This window comes from Ostrea edulis, chromosome 2 (genome assembly GCF_947568905.1).
Source record: "Ostrea edulis chromosome 2, xbOstEdul1.1, whole genome shotgun sequence".
Lineage (NCBI taxonomy): Eukaryota > Metazoa > Mollusca > Bivalvia > Ostreida > Ostreidae > Ostrea > Ostrea edulis.
The window spans coordinates 94,647,580-94,664,307 of NC_079165.1; the positions used below are offsets into that span (position 1 = coordinate 94,647,580).

General features: G+C 35.0%; 1 protein-coding gene across 2 annotated transcripts in view; it reads left to right on the forward strand.

The window, feature by feature from the left end:
- Positions 1–16,728, forward strand: part of LOC125682555 (uncharacterized) — a 59,848-nt gene that overhangs the window by 16,442 nt on the left and 26,678 nt on the right. Inside the window, exons 2-5 of one of the 2 annotated variants that reach the window (XM_048923197.2) lie at positions 288–820; positions 1,069–1,214; positions 6,050–6,200; positions 13,412–13,455. In XM_048923197.2, the coding sequence (XP_048779154.2) occupies positions 406–820; positions 1,069–1,214; positions 6,050–6,200; positions 13,412–13,455 (756 nt within the window). In that variant the 5' untranslated portion in view covers positions 288–405. Of the gene's footprint in view, positions 1–287; positions 821–1,068; positions 1,215–3,842; positions 5,647–6,049; positions 6,201–13,411; positions 13,456–16,728 lie in introns of those variants that run through there. The other variant, XM_048923199.2, reaches the window with a different exon arrangement.

A 16,728-nucleotide genomic window follows, 5' to 3' on the forward strand; every position in this document is an offset into this window, starting at 1 on the left:
TAAAAATCTTCTTCTCAAGAACCACTGAGCCAGAAAAGCTGATATTTACGTGAAAGCTTCCTGACATAGTGCAGATTCAAGTTTATTAAAATCATGGCCCCCGGGGGTTAGATGGGGCCTCAATAGGGATCAAAGTTTTGTATGCGAATATATAGAAAAAAAATCTTTAGATATGAGCCAAGGTGACGCTGGTGAGCGATGTGGCCCATGGGCCTCTTGTTTTTATTCTAGAAGACTCTATATATAAATGTTGATACATAAATACACTTCCAGTCCATCTTTTACAGAATGTGGGAGTAATACAGAAGTTCTTATAGCCCAATTTGCCTTCTGTGTTGGTTTTGTGACTTACTTGCTGAATTACGTGTTTATCCCTGTCAAGACTGTTATCCTTGATTAAGAACAATGATGACAAATCCAGGACTCATGGAGACCATTACTGGTCTTACAAAAGAGAAGATTCGCCACATCATTATAGAAAGGGAAGCAACTCACATTGAAGTTTTGAAAGAATGCCATTTAGTGAAGAAAGAATGCCATTTAGTGAAGAAAAAAAGAAGTGCGAAGGAAATTGCTGCTTCTGTGCTGGGCATTGGTTTGGAAGTAGAAGAATGGAAAAAATTAAATGTTGAATTTGTGTCTGTTTGTCGTTTTGTTTTAGAAATTGACAATCCATGGGTGGATGAACTTCATATGCTTGACGTAGATAGTGTAGAAAAGGAATGGATTCGTCTCACTGAGAAAATTAACAGAAAGGAATTAAAGCCATCAGAATACTATAAAGGAAAACCCTATGAAGATGAAATCAGAGAGTTTGAAGGTAAGTTTGATGGAAATCAAAGAATATGTGTTTGCTGATTAGAAGGAATTAGCTTTGCTGAGTGAAAAATAAATTGTATGTATTAAATGTTCATTATTGTACATGTGAACATGCATTCCTTTTATTTGGTAATTACTTATAGTCTTCTATCTATATTTTTGTATTGAGAATTAAATGTTACATACACATTGATAGTAAGAGAGAAGTAATTCCACAATTGATTTGATACTGTATAAATTTTTAAACAGACGAATTTCAGCTGAAGAAAATTGAGGAAGAGATAAAAGCTTATTTTCCTATTGATGATACTAACCTTGACGAGAGCAAGAAGAGCGAGCCGAGCAAGAGTACACTGCAGAAGCTTCGGAAATGTGTTCGCCAATTGCAGGATGAGGTAAATTCACAATATATGAATAGATATACCTGGTTATTAGTCCCATTTTTCCTGTACAGGAGCTTTATTTACTTTTTCCCTTTCAACATGGCATATAGAATATTTATGATGTTTCAATAAACTTAGTGTTTACATTATTACATTGACAAGAAATGCCCTGTAATTATTGTGAAATCTTCATTTTAAACTGTAATACTTAAGGAAGGATTCTTGTATGTAGTGGAGGTGTTGGCATGTAATATTTCTAGGTCACCTGAGTCACTCGTGTGACCTCTTGTCGTTGGTTTTCGTCCATTGTTGTGTGTTGTCTGAATAATTTTACATTTTTAACCTTTTAAAAATTACAAGGCCAATTGTTATTATTTTTGGTGTGAAGCTTCTTTAGGATAAGAGGAATGTACATTGTGAAATTTATTATCTTAGCTCCCCCTGGGCTTCATGGGTGGGGCCAAAACTGCAACAACAAAACAAAATTTTCAAAAATCTTCTTTTCTACTTACAGTAAAGATATATTAAATCTTATGTAAAATCACATATATATATGAGAAAAACTAAATGCACAGTTAGGATGTTTATGAGGCCCTCTACCTAAATTGTGAAAACCATGGCACCTGGGTTAAATGTTTATGCCCTAAGGTGGGGCCAATATGGCCAAATACAGTTAAAGTACATTAAATCTTAGGAAAAAAATTCTTTTCTTTACTTCCACTGTAGTAAGCATGGTTATAATGTCCATAATGCCTTAATCTACATGTACTTAAATTGTGAAATCCATTGCCCCTGGCTGGGTCAGGGGTTCAGACTTAGGGCGGGGCCAATATGGCTATATAGTGAAAATTAATTAAATCTTAGAAAATCTTTTTCTCTATTACTTCAGCAGAAATCTCCTTGAATCTTATGTATTGTGATTATTTTTGTATGTAATGATTATGACAATATCTATGTCAGGTCAGTTTAGACTTGGGGGGGGGGGGAGAGTTGTAACAATAAACTGTAAGCATATTGTGTGCATTGATTATACATGAAACTGTGAAAAAAGGGAATGAAGGTTTACACATTTTTATACTGGAGGTATTTCATTAAGAACTTGTTAAATCCCCCCCCCCCCTCCTTGTCTTTCTCTCACACATTTGCATTGATTTATGGTGTTTAAAAATCTACACTTCTGCTGAATAGAAACTTACTACATGTTTAGAAAAGTGATAATGCTAGATTGGAAATTTCATGACCCCTGGGGCAGGGGAACTGATTCCAGGGGGAGGGGGTAACTAAAATGGTCATAGAGTGTGTAATGCTTAAATGCTTATTAAGAAATCTTCTTTTGTTCTTCTGAAGTTCAATGAAATGTAGTGTTTTCGTTGTTTTGTAAATAATAATTCCTTATTAAAGTTTAGAATTTATTCAAGTCCAAAAAGTACAAAATTAAAAACTGCATTTTAACACAAAAATTTGTAAGAGTCAAAAGTAAAAGTGAATAACAGACAAACTCACGCACGTCTCATCTTTGACAACTCCTCCCACTTTTCATTAAATGAACCAATGAAACAAATTTAAAAACGGTACTAAAATTAGGGGAAAGCTCAATGACATTAATCTACAGGACAGGAAACATTTTGAGTAAGCATAACAAATTCAAAGAAACACCAGTCTTAGATCTGACCATAAATCTGATAACAATTTCAAGCGAATAGCATCGATACCGTGGGACGGGGAGAAAGATGTCAAGTTTGAGAAATTACAAACACGTGCAGCAATGTTCTTTCTAATGATCAAATAAAACAATTAAATTTCAATTATAGATTTCTAACAATTAATCAAAAACATTTAAACAATGCCTAAATCATTTTAAGTAAATCTAAGAAACTAACAAATTGTCTTTATCAAAGAAAATATATATATACGCATGTATATAACAGAAAGATGGATACATATTTAAAAGAGAGGACGCAGCTGGTTACCAAAATTACAGATAGTATTCATTGGGATGGGGGCAAATGAATTAAGGGCTGGTTTGAACGCTTCAAACTTCATCTTTCCTTCCATTTTGATTGAATGGGAGTTGTATGTATAGTTAGAAAGATCATAATGAAGAGCCATGAACAAAAGACTCTAGAATGAGGCTTAAATGCAAATATGAGACTCCCTGACAGGTCTATATATGGTTGGTTGGTTGGTTGTATGTTGTTTAACGTCCCACTCGAGAATCTTTCACTCATATGGAGACGTTACCATTGGTGGTGAAGGGCTGCAAAATTTTGGCCTATGTTTGGTGCTTACGGCCATTGAGCAGAGAGGGATCTGTGACACCAGGCCTCGATTTTTGTGGTCTCATCTGAAGGACCGCCCCATTTAGTCATATCTTACGACAAGCAAAGGGTACTGAGGACCTATTGTAACCCGGATCCCCACAGGACTGGTCTATGTATTGTATGGGCTATGGTACTCAGACGTATGGGCCTTTTGTTCATATATATATATACTTAGGAGAATATACATTTTCTTGATTGAAAAAAATTGTGACTTGTTTTTCTTTTTGTTTTAAGGCCATTTCAAGGTTGTGCTCTTAATGTGGCAAAGGGCGGGACAATTTTGGTATAACAGACATTAGTTGTATCTCTTGTGGTCATGATAATTATATATCGTATATCCAAATTTGTAGCATATAAAACGTACAGGAACAAATGATGCAAAGTAAACCAAATTTTCTGATATTTTTTAATGATTTTCACAAACAGGTCTTAACAATTATTATATTTCTTCCATACTTCAAGTACTTTTAAAAATAGCTTTTTATACGCTCGTCTTTAGATGGGACATATTATGGTACAGCGATGTCTGTATGTCCGTCTGCCCGTTCGGAGTTTTCTGTTTCATTTCTCATTTCTCTGTCACATATCAAGCTGAAACCTGCTATGTAGCTTCTTTGTGGATCACTCTAGATCATGTTGCAATTTTGATCCATTTCAACCTCTCTTGCAGAAGTTTCGCCCCTTTATTTGAAAATTATTGTTATATGGAGGGTACATAATTTGTCCGTCTAACTCCTCCAACAATTTTCAAATGAGAACCATCTTGTTTTACAGAGTGTTTGTATGGATATTGAAGATGTTCATGTTGCAAGGATTTTGATTTTCTTCAATTTTTAAGAAAATCACAGGTTGTTGAACTCTGTCCATTTTGAGGAAATATTACAAAGAGTATACATGATTTGTTCAGTGAACTCCTCCCACAATTTCCAAGTGAGAACCACCTTATTTTACAGAGTGTTTATATCCCATTGGGTATTGAAGGTGTGCATGTGGCAAGGATTTTGATTTTCTTAAATTTTTGAGAAAATTACAAGTTATTGAACTTAGTTTTGAGGAATTCTTACATAGAGAGTACATGATTTGTCTTTATAAATTATTTTTCTTTTCACAGTTTTCAATTGAGGACTTTCTTATTTTACAGAATATTTGTATGGGTATGGAAGATGTGCATGTTGCAAGGGTTTTGATTTTCCTCAATTTTTAAGAAAACTACAGGTTATTGAACATAGTCCATTTTGAGAAAATATAATATTAAATAAAAACATGGTTTGTCCTTATAACTCCTCACAGTTTTGAAGCTAGGGATTTGTAAATATATTAAAAGATGTGCATAGTGCAAGGATTTTGATTCTCAACAATTTTTAATTTTCTTTGACATTTTAAATATTACAGATTGTTTAACTTGGTCAAAGTTGGGGAAATATTTTACACACAGAACTCATGGTTTGTCGATCTACCTCCTGTCACAGTTTTAAGCTAAGACCCTGTCACTGCCTGGTGATGGCTGATACGACCTGAAGCAAAGTTATACAAATTATGGTTTAAGAAAAACACCCAATGTAAGCATTTTCACGGGTGTATTATGTACCATTTACGGTACTCTTGTTCATACCATAACACTGGTATGATAAAGTATGTGTTCTGATGTATCCAATTGTGTATTAGTAATTAATTAACCCTGTTTTGCTTGTTCTTCTCTGGGAATGTAACAGTTAAACTATTCACTAGTTCATGGCGCTGCACATGCATTTAAGAAATGAACAGCACTTTTGAGCTGTTCATGGTCAATATGAACGGATTTGGATTTGATGCAAATTCTGTGAATTGCGCTAGTGATTCACAGAGAATTTGCCTCAAATCCAAATCTGTTCATATTGACCATGAACAGCTCAAAAGTGCTGTTCAATTCTTATATTTATATTCATTTTCTAAAACAGCGTTTGTTTACATTGCTTCTATTTTGTTGCATAAAACGAACTCCTAGCCTCTGTCACAGTCGTATTATGACGTACGTCAACACATAGACATGATGTCACACTTTGTCTCACCCTGCCTTTTATCAACATTGCACAATGCACTGTATTTTGGAGGTAGGAGACCGCAATATTGGGATGATAATCCACGTAAGTTCACAATCTTACTCCGAGGTGTGACGTATTTGCGAGATCTTCGTAACACGTATTTTTTCAAATCATTATGCTCTCTCAGTCGCATATTTTAAACTAGTTCATAATCCGTTCATAGTCAATGTGAACGGATTGTGTCGCACGCTAAAGTTGGTTGGTTCATAGAGGAAAATGCTATTTGTGATACAGATATTTTGCGATGAATGCACTGTTGTTATTCAACTGTATATACTCGTCATTGCAACTGAGTTTTTAAAATATGTACAGTGTATATGTTGAAAAGTCAAAGTTTATGAACAATGTTTTATGAACTGTCACATGTTCACTTCAATTTACAGACTAGGTTGAGATTCATTGATCAGAATGATGAGATTTATTTATCACATTTTGTAACATTTAGTGTAACAGGTGTTGGATTGAAGGCGACGAATTTGGAGGATATCTTAAAGGATCACAATGGAAGGTTCCTTATGTGTTTGGGACAGAAAACATGATACGAGTCCTTCGTACACTCATGCACAGCTTTGGAAAACCATCAGAAGGAAACCCAGGTATAATTTTAAATTATCTTTGTCAAATATTTCTGTTTATTGAATTATACATTAATTTACGTTGATAAAACAGTTGAGCTTAATACTGCAATTGTTCAACTGTACCTGCAGGACATCAATGGAGATCGAAGGCAGGGTAAGAGTGAATGTTGTTGTCAGAGATGAATGCAAAGATATATTTTAATGGATGTTATTATTGTAGAAGTAACTTATTTGTTTTGGATTTTTTCTTGTGTTATAAATATGATTGTTGTTGTTTAAGAATTATTGTTGTGAATTTCGTCAATTAAGCTCAATTTTGAAATGTAATTCTTTGCTTCTCAGGGTTTTTTTTTTTTTTTTTACTTGCGTATATTTTTTCTTTAGTGATTTTGTTTTTAAAAGCTTTCTACAATTTGATATTTTGTAAATCCATCTTAAAATAACAATTTATAATTCTCTCCAATATTAGAGAAAGTGTAAAAAAACAAAAACAAAAAACAAGCAAGCAAATAAAATTATTGAAATTAGATAGTATTTAAACAAGAAGAGATCCATAAGAGCAAATTGTAGATTTTCATTCTGCATCTTTTTATGCCCCCGAGATCGAAGATCAGGAGGCATATTGTTTTTGTCCTGTCTGTCATTCTGTAATTCTATCTGAAACTTTAACCTTGCTAATAACTTTTGAACAGTAAGTGATAGAGCTTTGATATTTCACATGAGTATTCCTTGTGACAAGACATTTCTGTTGGGACCAACATTTTTTACCCTGTTACCTTGACCTTGGAGTTTGACCTACTTTTTGAAAACTTTAACCTTGCTAATAACTTTTGAACAGGAAATGATAGAGATTTGATATTTCACATGAGTATTCCTTGTGACAAGACCTTTCTGTGAGGACCAACATTTTTTACCCTGTGACCTTGAAGTTTGACCTACTTTTTGAAAACTTTAACCTTGCTAATTACTTTTGAACAGAAAATGATAGAGATTTGATATTTCACATGGGTATTCCTTGTAACAAGACCTTTTTGTTGGCACTAAACCTTTTGACTTTGACATTTGACCTAGTTTTAAAAAAATTTATATTGTTCATAACTTCTAATTATTCATATTGCACATGAGCATTTCTTGTGACAAGATCCTTCTACTGGTACCAAGATATTTGTCCTTGTGACCTTGGCCATCTTCGGAATTGGCCATTATCGGGAGCATTTGTGTTTCACAAACACATCTTGTTTATACATACATTTACATGCAATGTACATGGTTGCATACGTATAAAGGGGATCCTTTGGTGACAGTACTAATAACAGTCTGTTGTTATATATTTAGTGTTTTTCACCACTTTATTTCTAATGAAATCCATTGCTTGTCATTTACAACTAGAAAGACACATTTGTTTCAATTTAGTTAGATCTGTTGGTTTTTATTATTATTATTTTTGGGGTTTTTTTGGTGTCGTTTGCATTCCATGAACTCCTTGACCTACTTTGCAGCATTGTTGAAATTTTTGGAAAATATGTTTTTTGTTTACTTTTGATCTTGTATTGAAATAAGTATGTTAAATAACACTTACCTATATGTTATACAGAGTTTATTTTACGAGTTTAGAGTTTGTCCTTCAACTATTTCCCTTTATCATTGCTCAACATGTTCAAATATGGAAATCATTACCAAATATGGAGACAAATCAAATTCAGGTGATTTTCATGTTACATTTTTAAACTTACAGGTCAATGATATCTATATTTTATGTACAGTATAATCTGTCTAAACCGTCTATGTGTGGTTCCAAAGAAATTGGCCGGTGTGCACAGAGTCCGGAGTGCAGAATGTTGACAAGAATGAGAGTTGCTTCCCTTGTATTCACTATCTATGTATACGTGTGTAATGATTGCTAACGTTTAATTTAAATATTATATTACAAAAGAATTCAAAATGTAAAAATATAAATGTCAATGTTTTATTGTCGTGCTCATTTGAAAAAGTTTCAATTTTTACTGAACAGTTTAAAAGTCTGGGAATTATTCGCACAATTTTCTGTTGGTAAATTGTGGATTTCGTCTACATCATCGCCGTTATCAAGTGCTACATTATGTACGTTCATTTAAAGTTTGTGTTGTGTTCGTCTAAAATTTGTCTTTCCCAGCTTTCATTATACTCCCCGCAACAAGTTGTGGTGGGGGGGGGTATACTGGAATCGGGTTGTCTGTCCGTCTGTAGACGCAATGGTTTCCGGGCTCTAAAGCATTATCCTTTCCACCTACCGTCACCATATCATATATATAGACTACCCATGGGATGAAGATGTTCCCTATCGATTTTGGGGTCCAAAGGTCAAGCACACTGGACATCGAAGTAGCAATATGGTTTCCGGGCTCTAAAGTGTTATCCTTTCCACCTACAGTCACCATATCATACATATGGACTACCCATGGGATGAAGATGTTCCCTATCGATTTTGGGGTCCAAAGGTCACGTGCACTGGACATCGAAGTAGCAATATGGTTTCCGGGCTCTAAATCGTTATCCTTTATACACTCAGAAAAGAGGTAGTTTATACCTATTACCAACACCCTTTGGGAGATTGGGGTAAGCGGGGGGTATTCTTAGTGAGCATTGCTCACAGTACCTCTTGTTGTAAATATATTGCTTTCAACTGTCAATTTGTGAAACGGAAACTGATGTAATGCCGAGTGATCGACCGGACATGGCGAGTTGTGCTAACTAACTGCATATCATCACTGTCTGACTCGCCGTAGAGCTCCGAGAAGTCCACAAGGGGAAACCCTGCTTTTGGAAAACATAACGGGATTGTTGCCAATTTTGTTTCATTCGAAGAATGTATCGAATTCATCGAAAAATTGAACTTTTTTTTTTTAATGTCAGTTCTCGTCTCTGTCGTTAGGGGGAGGGCACCATTACCTCGTATGTGGTGCTGTCATAATTGAAAAGTGCACCCCCTAAAAATCAGGTTTTATTTTAAACTGATCGCGACTCATCGCCAGTTGCACTCTTTTACTTACCTGTGGCTTCCCTTGAGAAACCCTTTGTGTACACCGCATGTGATCGACCGAATACCGACAGGTTGGTCATCGTGGAGTGGCTGGTTTAAATGCTATAATTTGAGCTATAATTACGAGCAGTTGGGACCTTGTGTACACCGGATACAATTAGGGTGGTGTATCATCGAGCGGCCGGTTTAAACAGGGTAATTAAAGTTAATTGATAGCAGTTGGGACTGTGTAAGCCAGCCGGTATACAGAATAAGCAGTATCCGGAGTACAGGGAATTAATAATAAAGGATTTGTTAAAGAAATGTTGGGGACTATATTTTGTGGCTGGAATTGACAGAGCGCCGGAGTACTCAGAGGCCGGTTTGGACAAATTATATTGTACTTGAAAATATCAGATCTGTATTTTAAAAAGTACAGATATATATGAATGATAAAATGTCTTTCTTTGGTGTATTAGATAGGATATGTATTGGTCACAAACACTGCAGATTTTTCTTCTTCAATTTTTGCAACATTCATATCCTGTTTAACAACAAAAAAAGCATTTTATTATTTAAATAACTGTAGCTGTAGAAAAGCATCTTCTGTAACTTCAGACCAAAAATGTAACAGTTTTGTTTCTATGTTAATTCTTTCCTTGATCTACTGCATCACTGAATGTAAATAGATTAGCTAGGTGTATTTTGCAGCATGGGTGTTGCTCTTGTGTGAAATGATATGAAATATGTTTTATTACATGGTGTACACGTGTGACATCTCTGCTTGCTCTATCTAGGATGTGACTAAAAACTGCTAGGGGTGCGTTGTGTTGTTTAATGAAAGTTTTATGAATTTAGGGTATGACAGTGACATCAGCCTCCACAGAATTCACATTTGTGACATACATGTATATAAGTAAACCTGGATGTTTTTGTTGCATCTAATGATGTCAAAAACTGTGTACATTTTATGTTGGAAAGGAGTGTGTGATAAAGCTGAAGATTGATGAAGAGAATGGAGGATTTTTTTTTTTTTTTAACTGGTTTGTGTACATCTGGTATTTTTTACTTATATTTAGATGGACAATCAAACAAAAAGTATAAACATGTGAATGTATGTTAGCAATGGAATAGCATGGGTGTATAGTATGCATTACATGTATGAGGACAATAGCAACATTATTCACAATTATTCCCAGAGGTGCATAATTGTCAATGTTAATCAATAGAATAGATATTGTATGATACAGTGGAACCCCTTTATTACGTTTTCCATTTTGTCACGATAAAATAACGTAATACTGGGGGCAACGTAATAAACGTTCCCAGTGAAATCCGTTAAAATTATCATTTGGAAATTGTATATCGTCCGTTGGTACTCCGTGAAGGGGTGTGTGAATATATCTTTACTGTTTCTTTGTTTAAAAGACTATGATACTTTGTTTTATTTACATCTTATCCTTAATGTCCGTAATTCTTCATGTTCTTATCCCTTTTCTTTATTTCGGTGTAGGATACATAAGGATGTTTTGATAAACATTGCTATTTCTGCATTCGTTTGGACCACCATTTTGTTCAACTTTAAAACAATGCGTTCATGTAAATTTCTCTCAATAACTCGTTCCGGTTCGTATTCAACATTCGTATTAAAAAAATAACAAAACATCGTTTTTATTAAGTTCTCTAATTACACAATACACAACACAATAAAAAAATCCCACCCCAAAAAACAACAAAACTATAGACACAAAACGCACATGATACCCAACACTTACACACTTCTCACCAACATAAACATGCACAGAGAAAAATTTAAGCGCAATCCACATAAAAAAATATAATGATGCACGAAAATTTCATTTATAACGCTAAATGATGGCACTAAAATCACGTGCGCATCAAGGGATTTTAAAATATTCACTGAGGTAAATGCCGTGCACGAATTGGCCGATAGATTGGTGTATGTATGGACGAGATTTACGAACACCCAAGCTGCATGTCCAAACAACGAACAATTTTTTTAATTGAACACCTTTAGTCACCTATGTCCAAGCAGTTACCCAAGCGGTTGTAACATTGCTACGATAAATCTTGCCTTTCTTGTTTGGTACCAAAGCTGTCCGTGAATAGAGTTTTAATAGCGAAGGTAATCACACTATGCTGAACACGCAGGTGGTTGAGAAATTATTTCTTTGGTTATCAAAATATGAAAAATGAAGTAAATTTCATAGAGTACAATTTCTAAATAAACATTATTTAATTGTTTACCACTGGCTTCTATACAGGGTATTCACCTGTATTGATGTCCCTTGATCTATCGAAGCGTGATCAGTCAAGCGTCTCTAATCCCCAAACAGACCAGGAAATTTACGTGGTGACTGCCTCAGGCAGTCAAGGTGTGAATGGCTTATTATTTTGAGAATCACTATTGAATAATTAGGGGTTTATTACGTTTTTATCGGAATTTTTACAACGTAATACCGAGTCCCGGCATTTTAGGACAACGTAATAACGAGGTCTATTTTATATAGGTTTGTTAAGAAATGGTTTTGTGCTTTGAAATTCCAACGTAATATGCGGACTAACGTAATAAAGGGGGAACGTAATAACGGGGTTCCACTGTACTAAATATGAATTAGAATTTACAAAAAATAAATTTGATACACTTTCCGTAATTCTGGATTATATAGCCATGCAGTAAACAATTTCAGATTTCGTGTTTTCATCTTGGAGAAATGAAATTATTTATCAGCAAATAAGATAATTAATTTATTTACCAATCATTTTTGTACTGTATAGCAATATCTTTGGAGGTATGATGATATGCATGTACACTTAATGTGGATTTACAGTAAGTGTAAACGACACATATGCGAACTCAGTTTTCTCAAACATTGAACATTTGATCTCGCCCCTAAAATAATTTGTCAGATTAAGTAATAAGATCAATAGATATTCTACTTCGAGAAAACATTTATTTTCAACACACGGCAATTAGATGCTTTGATGTCTTTTACTGTTATATATACCCACATTTTCGTAAGAAATTCGGAAGTAACCATCGCTAGATACTGTTAATTGAATGAACAACTGCACGTTCTATGAATTCTAGCAAAAACTAAATTCCCCAAACCATCTCTCTCCTGTACATGTAACACATTATTAAAGAAATTCAGCATTTCGTTAGCATTATCTATAACGTCATAATAAACCACAGCAAAGGTTGATTGTTAATGTTGTATTACTGGCGTACCTTTGAACCTATATCGCTGGTCCACCCCTAACTGAAGGTCCATGATTGCAATTACCCGTTGTACGAACGTCGACACTCTCTTCGTAATATATATATATATATATATATATATATATATAACTGACTCGGCCTAAATTGCAATAAAATCAGTAGCAAAGAAGTTTTCAACACTTCGTTTGTGTTCAGACCACAGGGGCTCGCCACGAATTGACCCTCTCTATTATATATTTACACTATGATTTATTTGTAAATATAGAATAGAGGATGTCAAATTTTAAAAAGACAAAAATTTGGTGACGAGCCCGTGTCCAGACGAAATATGCTTCTCTTGGATTTTGTTTGCAGTTTCTTGAAAGTCATTCCCCAAAAAATTTCTTGCAGCTCTACAAATTAAAGACACCGATGGTACATTGTCAGGGGTACAAATATTTCTTCTTAATAAATTTTGTCTGATTTCTCTATTATATACACTCGATTTCTTTTTAATTTCATACTCGATAAACAGAAATACATCCGGTGTGAGCTTCGTTGGTGACACTTTTGGTGCAAGAGTTCCCATGATTGACAATTTTATAACGTGGCCTTTACGACGCCTAATTTCTTACTGATTTTACCATAAAATAAACCCTCAGCATGTAATTTTAAAATCAACGTCATTGTTTTAGTTGGTATTGGTTTCCCCTTTTCGCAGAGTCTCTTCCATCGTGCTAAAAGATTATGTAATGACACGCTAGTGTAAAGACACTTGTGCCCATCTAAAATTATTTTCATTCCCACCCCTTTTAATATTGGTCCAATCGCAGTGATTGTTCTTTGCTTGATGCGTCATCATTGACAGATTTGTTTTAAAATCAACTATCTGGGACCGCGAATGAACTTGAGAAGCTGAGTTGTTCACAACTTACTGTAAATTCACAGTAATCAGTGTATCTGACAGACATGTGCCTAGATTATAATTTTGTTTTTGTTGTCTTTCAGAATGTTCTGAATCAGTGAAAGAGATTAAGGAAGAATTAGATAAGGTAATTTAATGTATTTATATATGTCTTGATCCCCTCTTCCAGGGGGAGACATAATTATGATTATTGTTTTTGCACTTTCTTTCCATCTGTCTGTTGGTCTGTCTGTCACAAAATTTTGTGACTGCTTCTTTTCCTGTGTGGCTTATAGGATAGACTTGAAACTGTACAATGCTTCATTGCCATTTGTACATATGTATATTGTTAGGATGTGCTGATCCAATTATTTTCTTAAAGTCGTAGTGGATCTAAGAGGGTTGGAGGATGTAAAATAGCTTGTGAACATTTCTCTTCCTATATGTCTTATTCTATAGACTTGAAAGTTTGCATATTGTTTGGACAGGATGATCCAATTGTTATCCTGAAAGTTATAGTGGATCTAAGAGGGGTGGAGGGCTTATGAACACTTCTTCTATTTGGGTTATCAGATAGCCTTGACTTCACTATCATATAATGATGTTCACATTGTTCTGACTCAGGAGTCAGGAATCTAATATTTTCCTACAATTTACATTGGATCTAAGAGGGGTGTTTTATAGCTTTCTGTTTTATAGCTTTCTAGGTCACCTAAGTAAGCTCAGGTTACCTATTGCAATTGGTCGTCATCAGTTTGTCATAAGTCGTGCATTAACATTGAACTTTTTTTTATGCCCATCATCGTATTATGTTATGGCGTTGTCTATGTGTCCATCCGTGTGTCCATCTGAGGTAATATGTTTTCTGGACTTTTATTGGTAACAGATGCACAGCTTTGAAATTTGGTCACATAAGAGTGATTTGCATTTCAGCTGGATTGGTGCACCATGACCTACTTTAGGGCTAACAGTTTTCCGGATTTTTTTGTTTTTTGTTATGGATTCAGATATTGCCCTGAAATTTAGTCATAAGCTTCCTGTCAGAGGAAAAGAAGCATTTCAGCTGGATTGGTGCACTGTAACATTGCCCTGAAATGTAGTCACAACCTCCCTCTCAAAGAAATACAGATTCATTTGCATTTCAGCTTAATCGGTTCACTGTGACTGATTTAGGGCTAACAGTAGGTTAAATAGTTTCCTTGACTTTTATGGATATAGATACTGCACTGAAATTTTGTCATCTCTCTGTCCAACGGGTGTATGATATACCATTTGCGGCACTCTTATTAACTTTTTGATAATTACCATTCCAATTCTTTTCAAATTTGGTAGGAATCATCTTTGGGACAAGGGGAACATAAATTTTAAATTTCATGATTGCTGCATCCCTGTGGCCTTAGGTGCTAAGCAAAAACTGCCAAAAAATTGACCAATTTTCAAAAGTCTTCCCTACAACTGCACATGTGTAAGAAAAACTAAATGCATAGTGATATTGAGGAGGAATGCCTCTACCATGACTGTAATTTCATGATCCCTGGGGTGGAGGTGCTGACTCCAGGACAGGGCTAAACTTGGTATGTAGCGTTTATGTGCAAAACATTTAGATAACATCTTCTTCAGTGCTATTGACTCTAAAGGAAAATAAATAGAGAATTAGAAGGAGTGAATAGTCCTTTACCAAACTTGTAGATTTTGTGATCCTAGGGGTAGGAGTTTTGGTGTCAGAGTGGGGCAAAATGGTCAATGATTAAATGTGTTAACAATTGAACATATTTGACTTCTTCATAACTACCATTCCAAATGTTTTCAAATTTGGTATGATTCATATCTAGTGATCAGTCATCCAAAAACTTACTTTGTTAAACACCACTCTGATTCCACGCTCAAGTACTCTGAAGTTGAAAAAAAAATATGCTAGAGTTCCTCATTGAGAATATCTTCGTGGTCTTTGGTGATCAGGTCTTCCAGTAGTCTGTTGGAATACCCATGAGCACGAATTGTGCTCCTTTGTTAGCTGACCTGTTTCTATATTCATATGAAGCAGAATTTATTCAAAAACTTCTACGTGAGAAGAAAAAATCTCTTGCTGTGGCCTTCAATTCGACATTTCGATATATCAACGACGTTTTGTCTATTAACAATAATAACTTTCATGCATTCATATGTCGATTCGATATATCCCTGTGAGCTCTAAATAAAAGGCACCACTAAGTCCTCCACTTCTGCTTCATGCTTAGATATTTTATTGAAAGTAGACATTAACAGCAAACTGACAACTCAACTGTATGACAAACGGGATGATTTCAGCTTCTCAATCGTCAACTTCCCATATTTATGTAGCAATATTCCATTTTCACCTGCATTTGGCGTTTATATCTCTCAACTGATTCGATACGCAAGAGCTTGTTCTGCGTATAGTCAGTTTTTAAATTGAGGCAAGCTACTGACAAACAAGTTGATGGTACAGGGGTTTCAACAGTCTCAATTGAAGTCAGCATTTCACAAATTCTATGGTCGTTATAACGATCTAGTTCGTCAATACAACCTATCATTGGGTCAAATGCTGTCTGACATGTTTCATACTGATTGTTAGGCCATTTTTGGTACATTGATTTTGACTACGGATAACTCCGTTTACCTGATCAAGATATAGGGCTCACGGCCGGTGTGACCAGTCGACAGGGGATGCTTACTCCTCTTAGGCACCTGATCCCACCTCTGGTGTGTCCAGGGGTTCATGTGTGCCCAACTATTTTGTATTGATTTTGGGAGTTATGAGATTGATCACTGTTCATTTTCTTCACCTTTCATGTTTCAGAAAGGGGGAACATGAATTGTAATTTTCAGGATTCCTGCACCCCTGAGGCCTTAGAGTGGTGTAAAAGCTGTCAGAAATTAACCAATATTAAAAAAAACTTCTTTTCTATAACTACATATCTTTGAAGAAAACTAAATGCATAGTGTTGTAGAGCAGGAAGACCAGCTACCAAATTTGTATATTTCATGATCCCAGTACAGAGGCTCTGACTCCATGTCAATCCAAACTTGGTATATATAGTGTATATTTGTAAAAATTTAAATAATATCTTTAATGCTATTGATGCTAAATTAAAACTAAATAGATATTTAGTGGGAGTGGTGTAGTTGTTTTATACCAATATTGTTAATTTCATGATCCCAGGGGTAAGGTTTATTTTTCTAGCTCATTCTAGGCTGTTTATCTTTCTTTCTGTAAACTTTTAACATTTTCATCCTCTTCTCCAGAATCACTGGGCCAACTTCTCCAGAATCACTGGGCCAACTTCTCCAGAACCACAGGGCCAATTTCAATCAAACGTATAAATCATCCATGGGTGAAGGAAATTCAAGTTTTCAAATGAAGGGCCATTTCTCCTTCATAGGGGAGATAATTACAAAAATG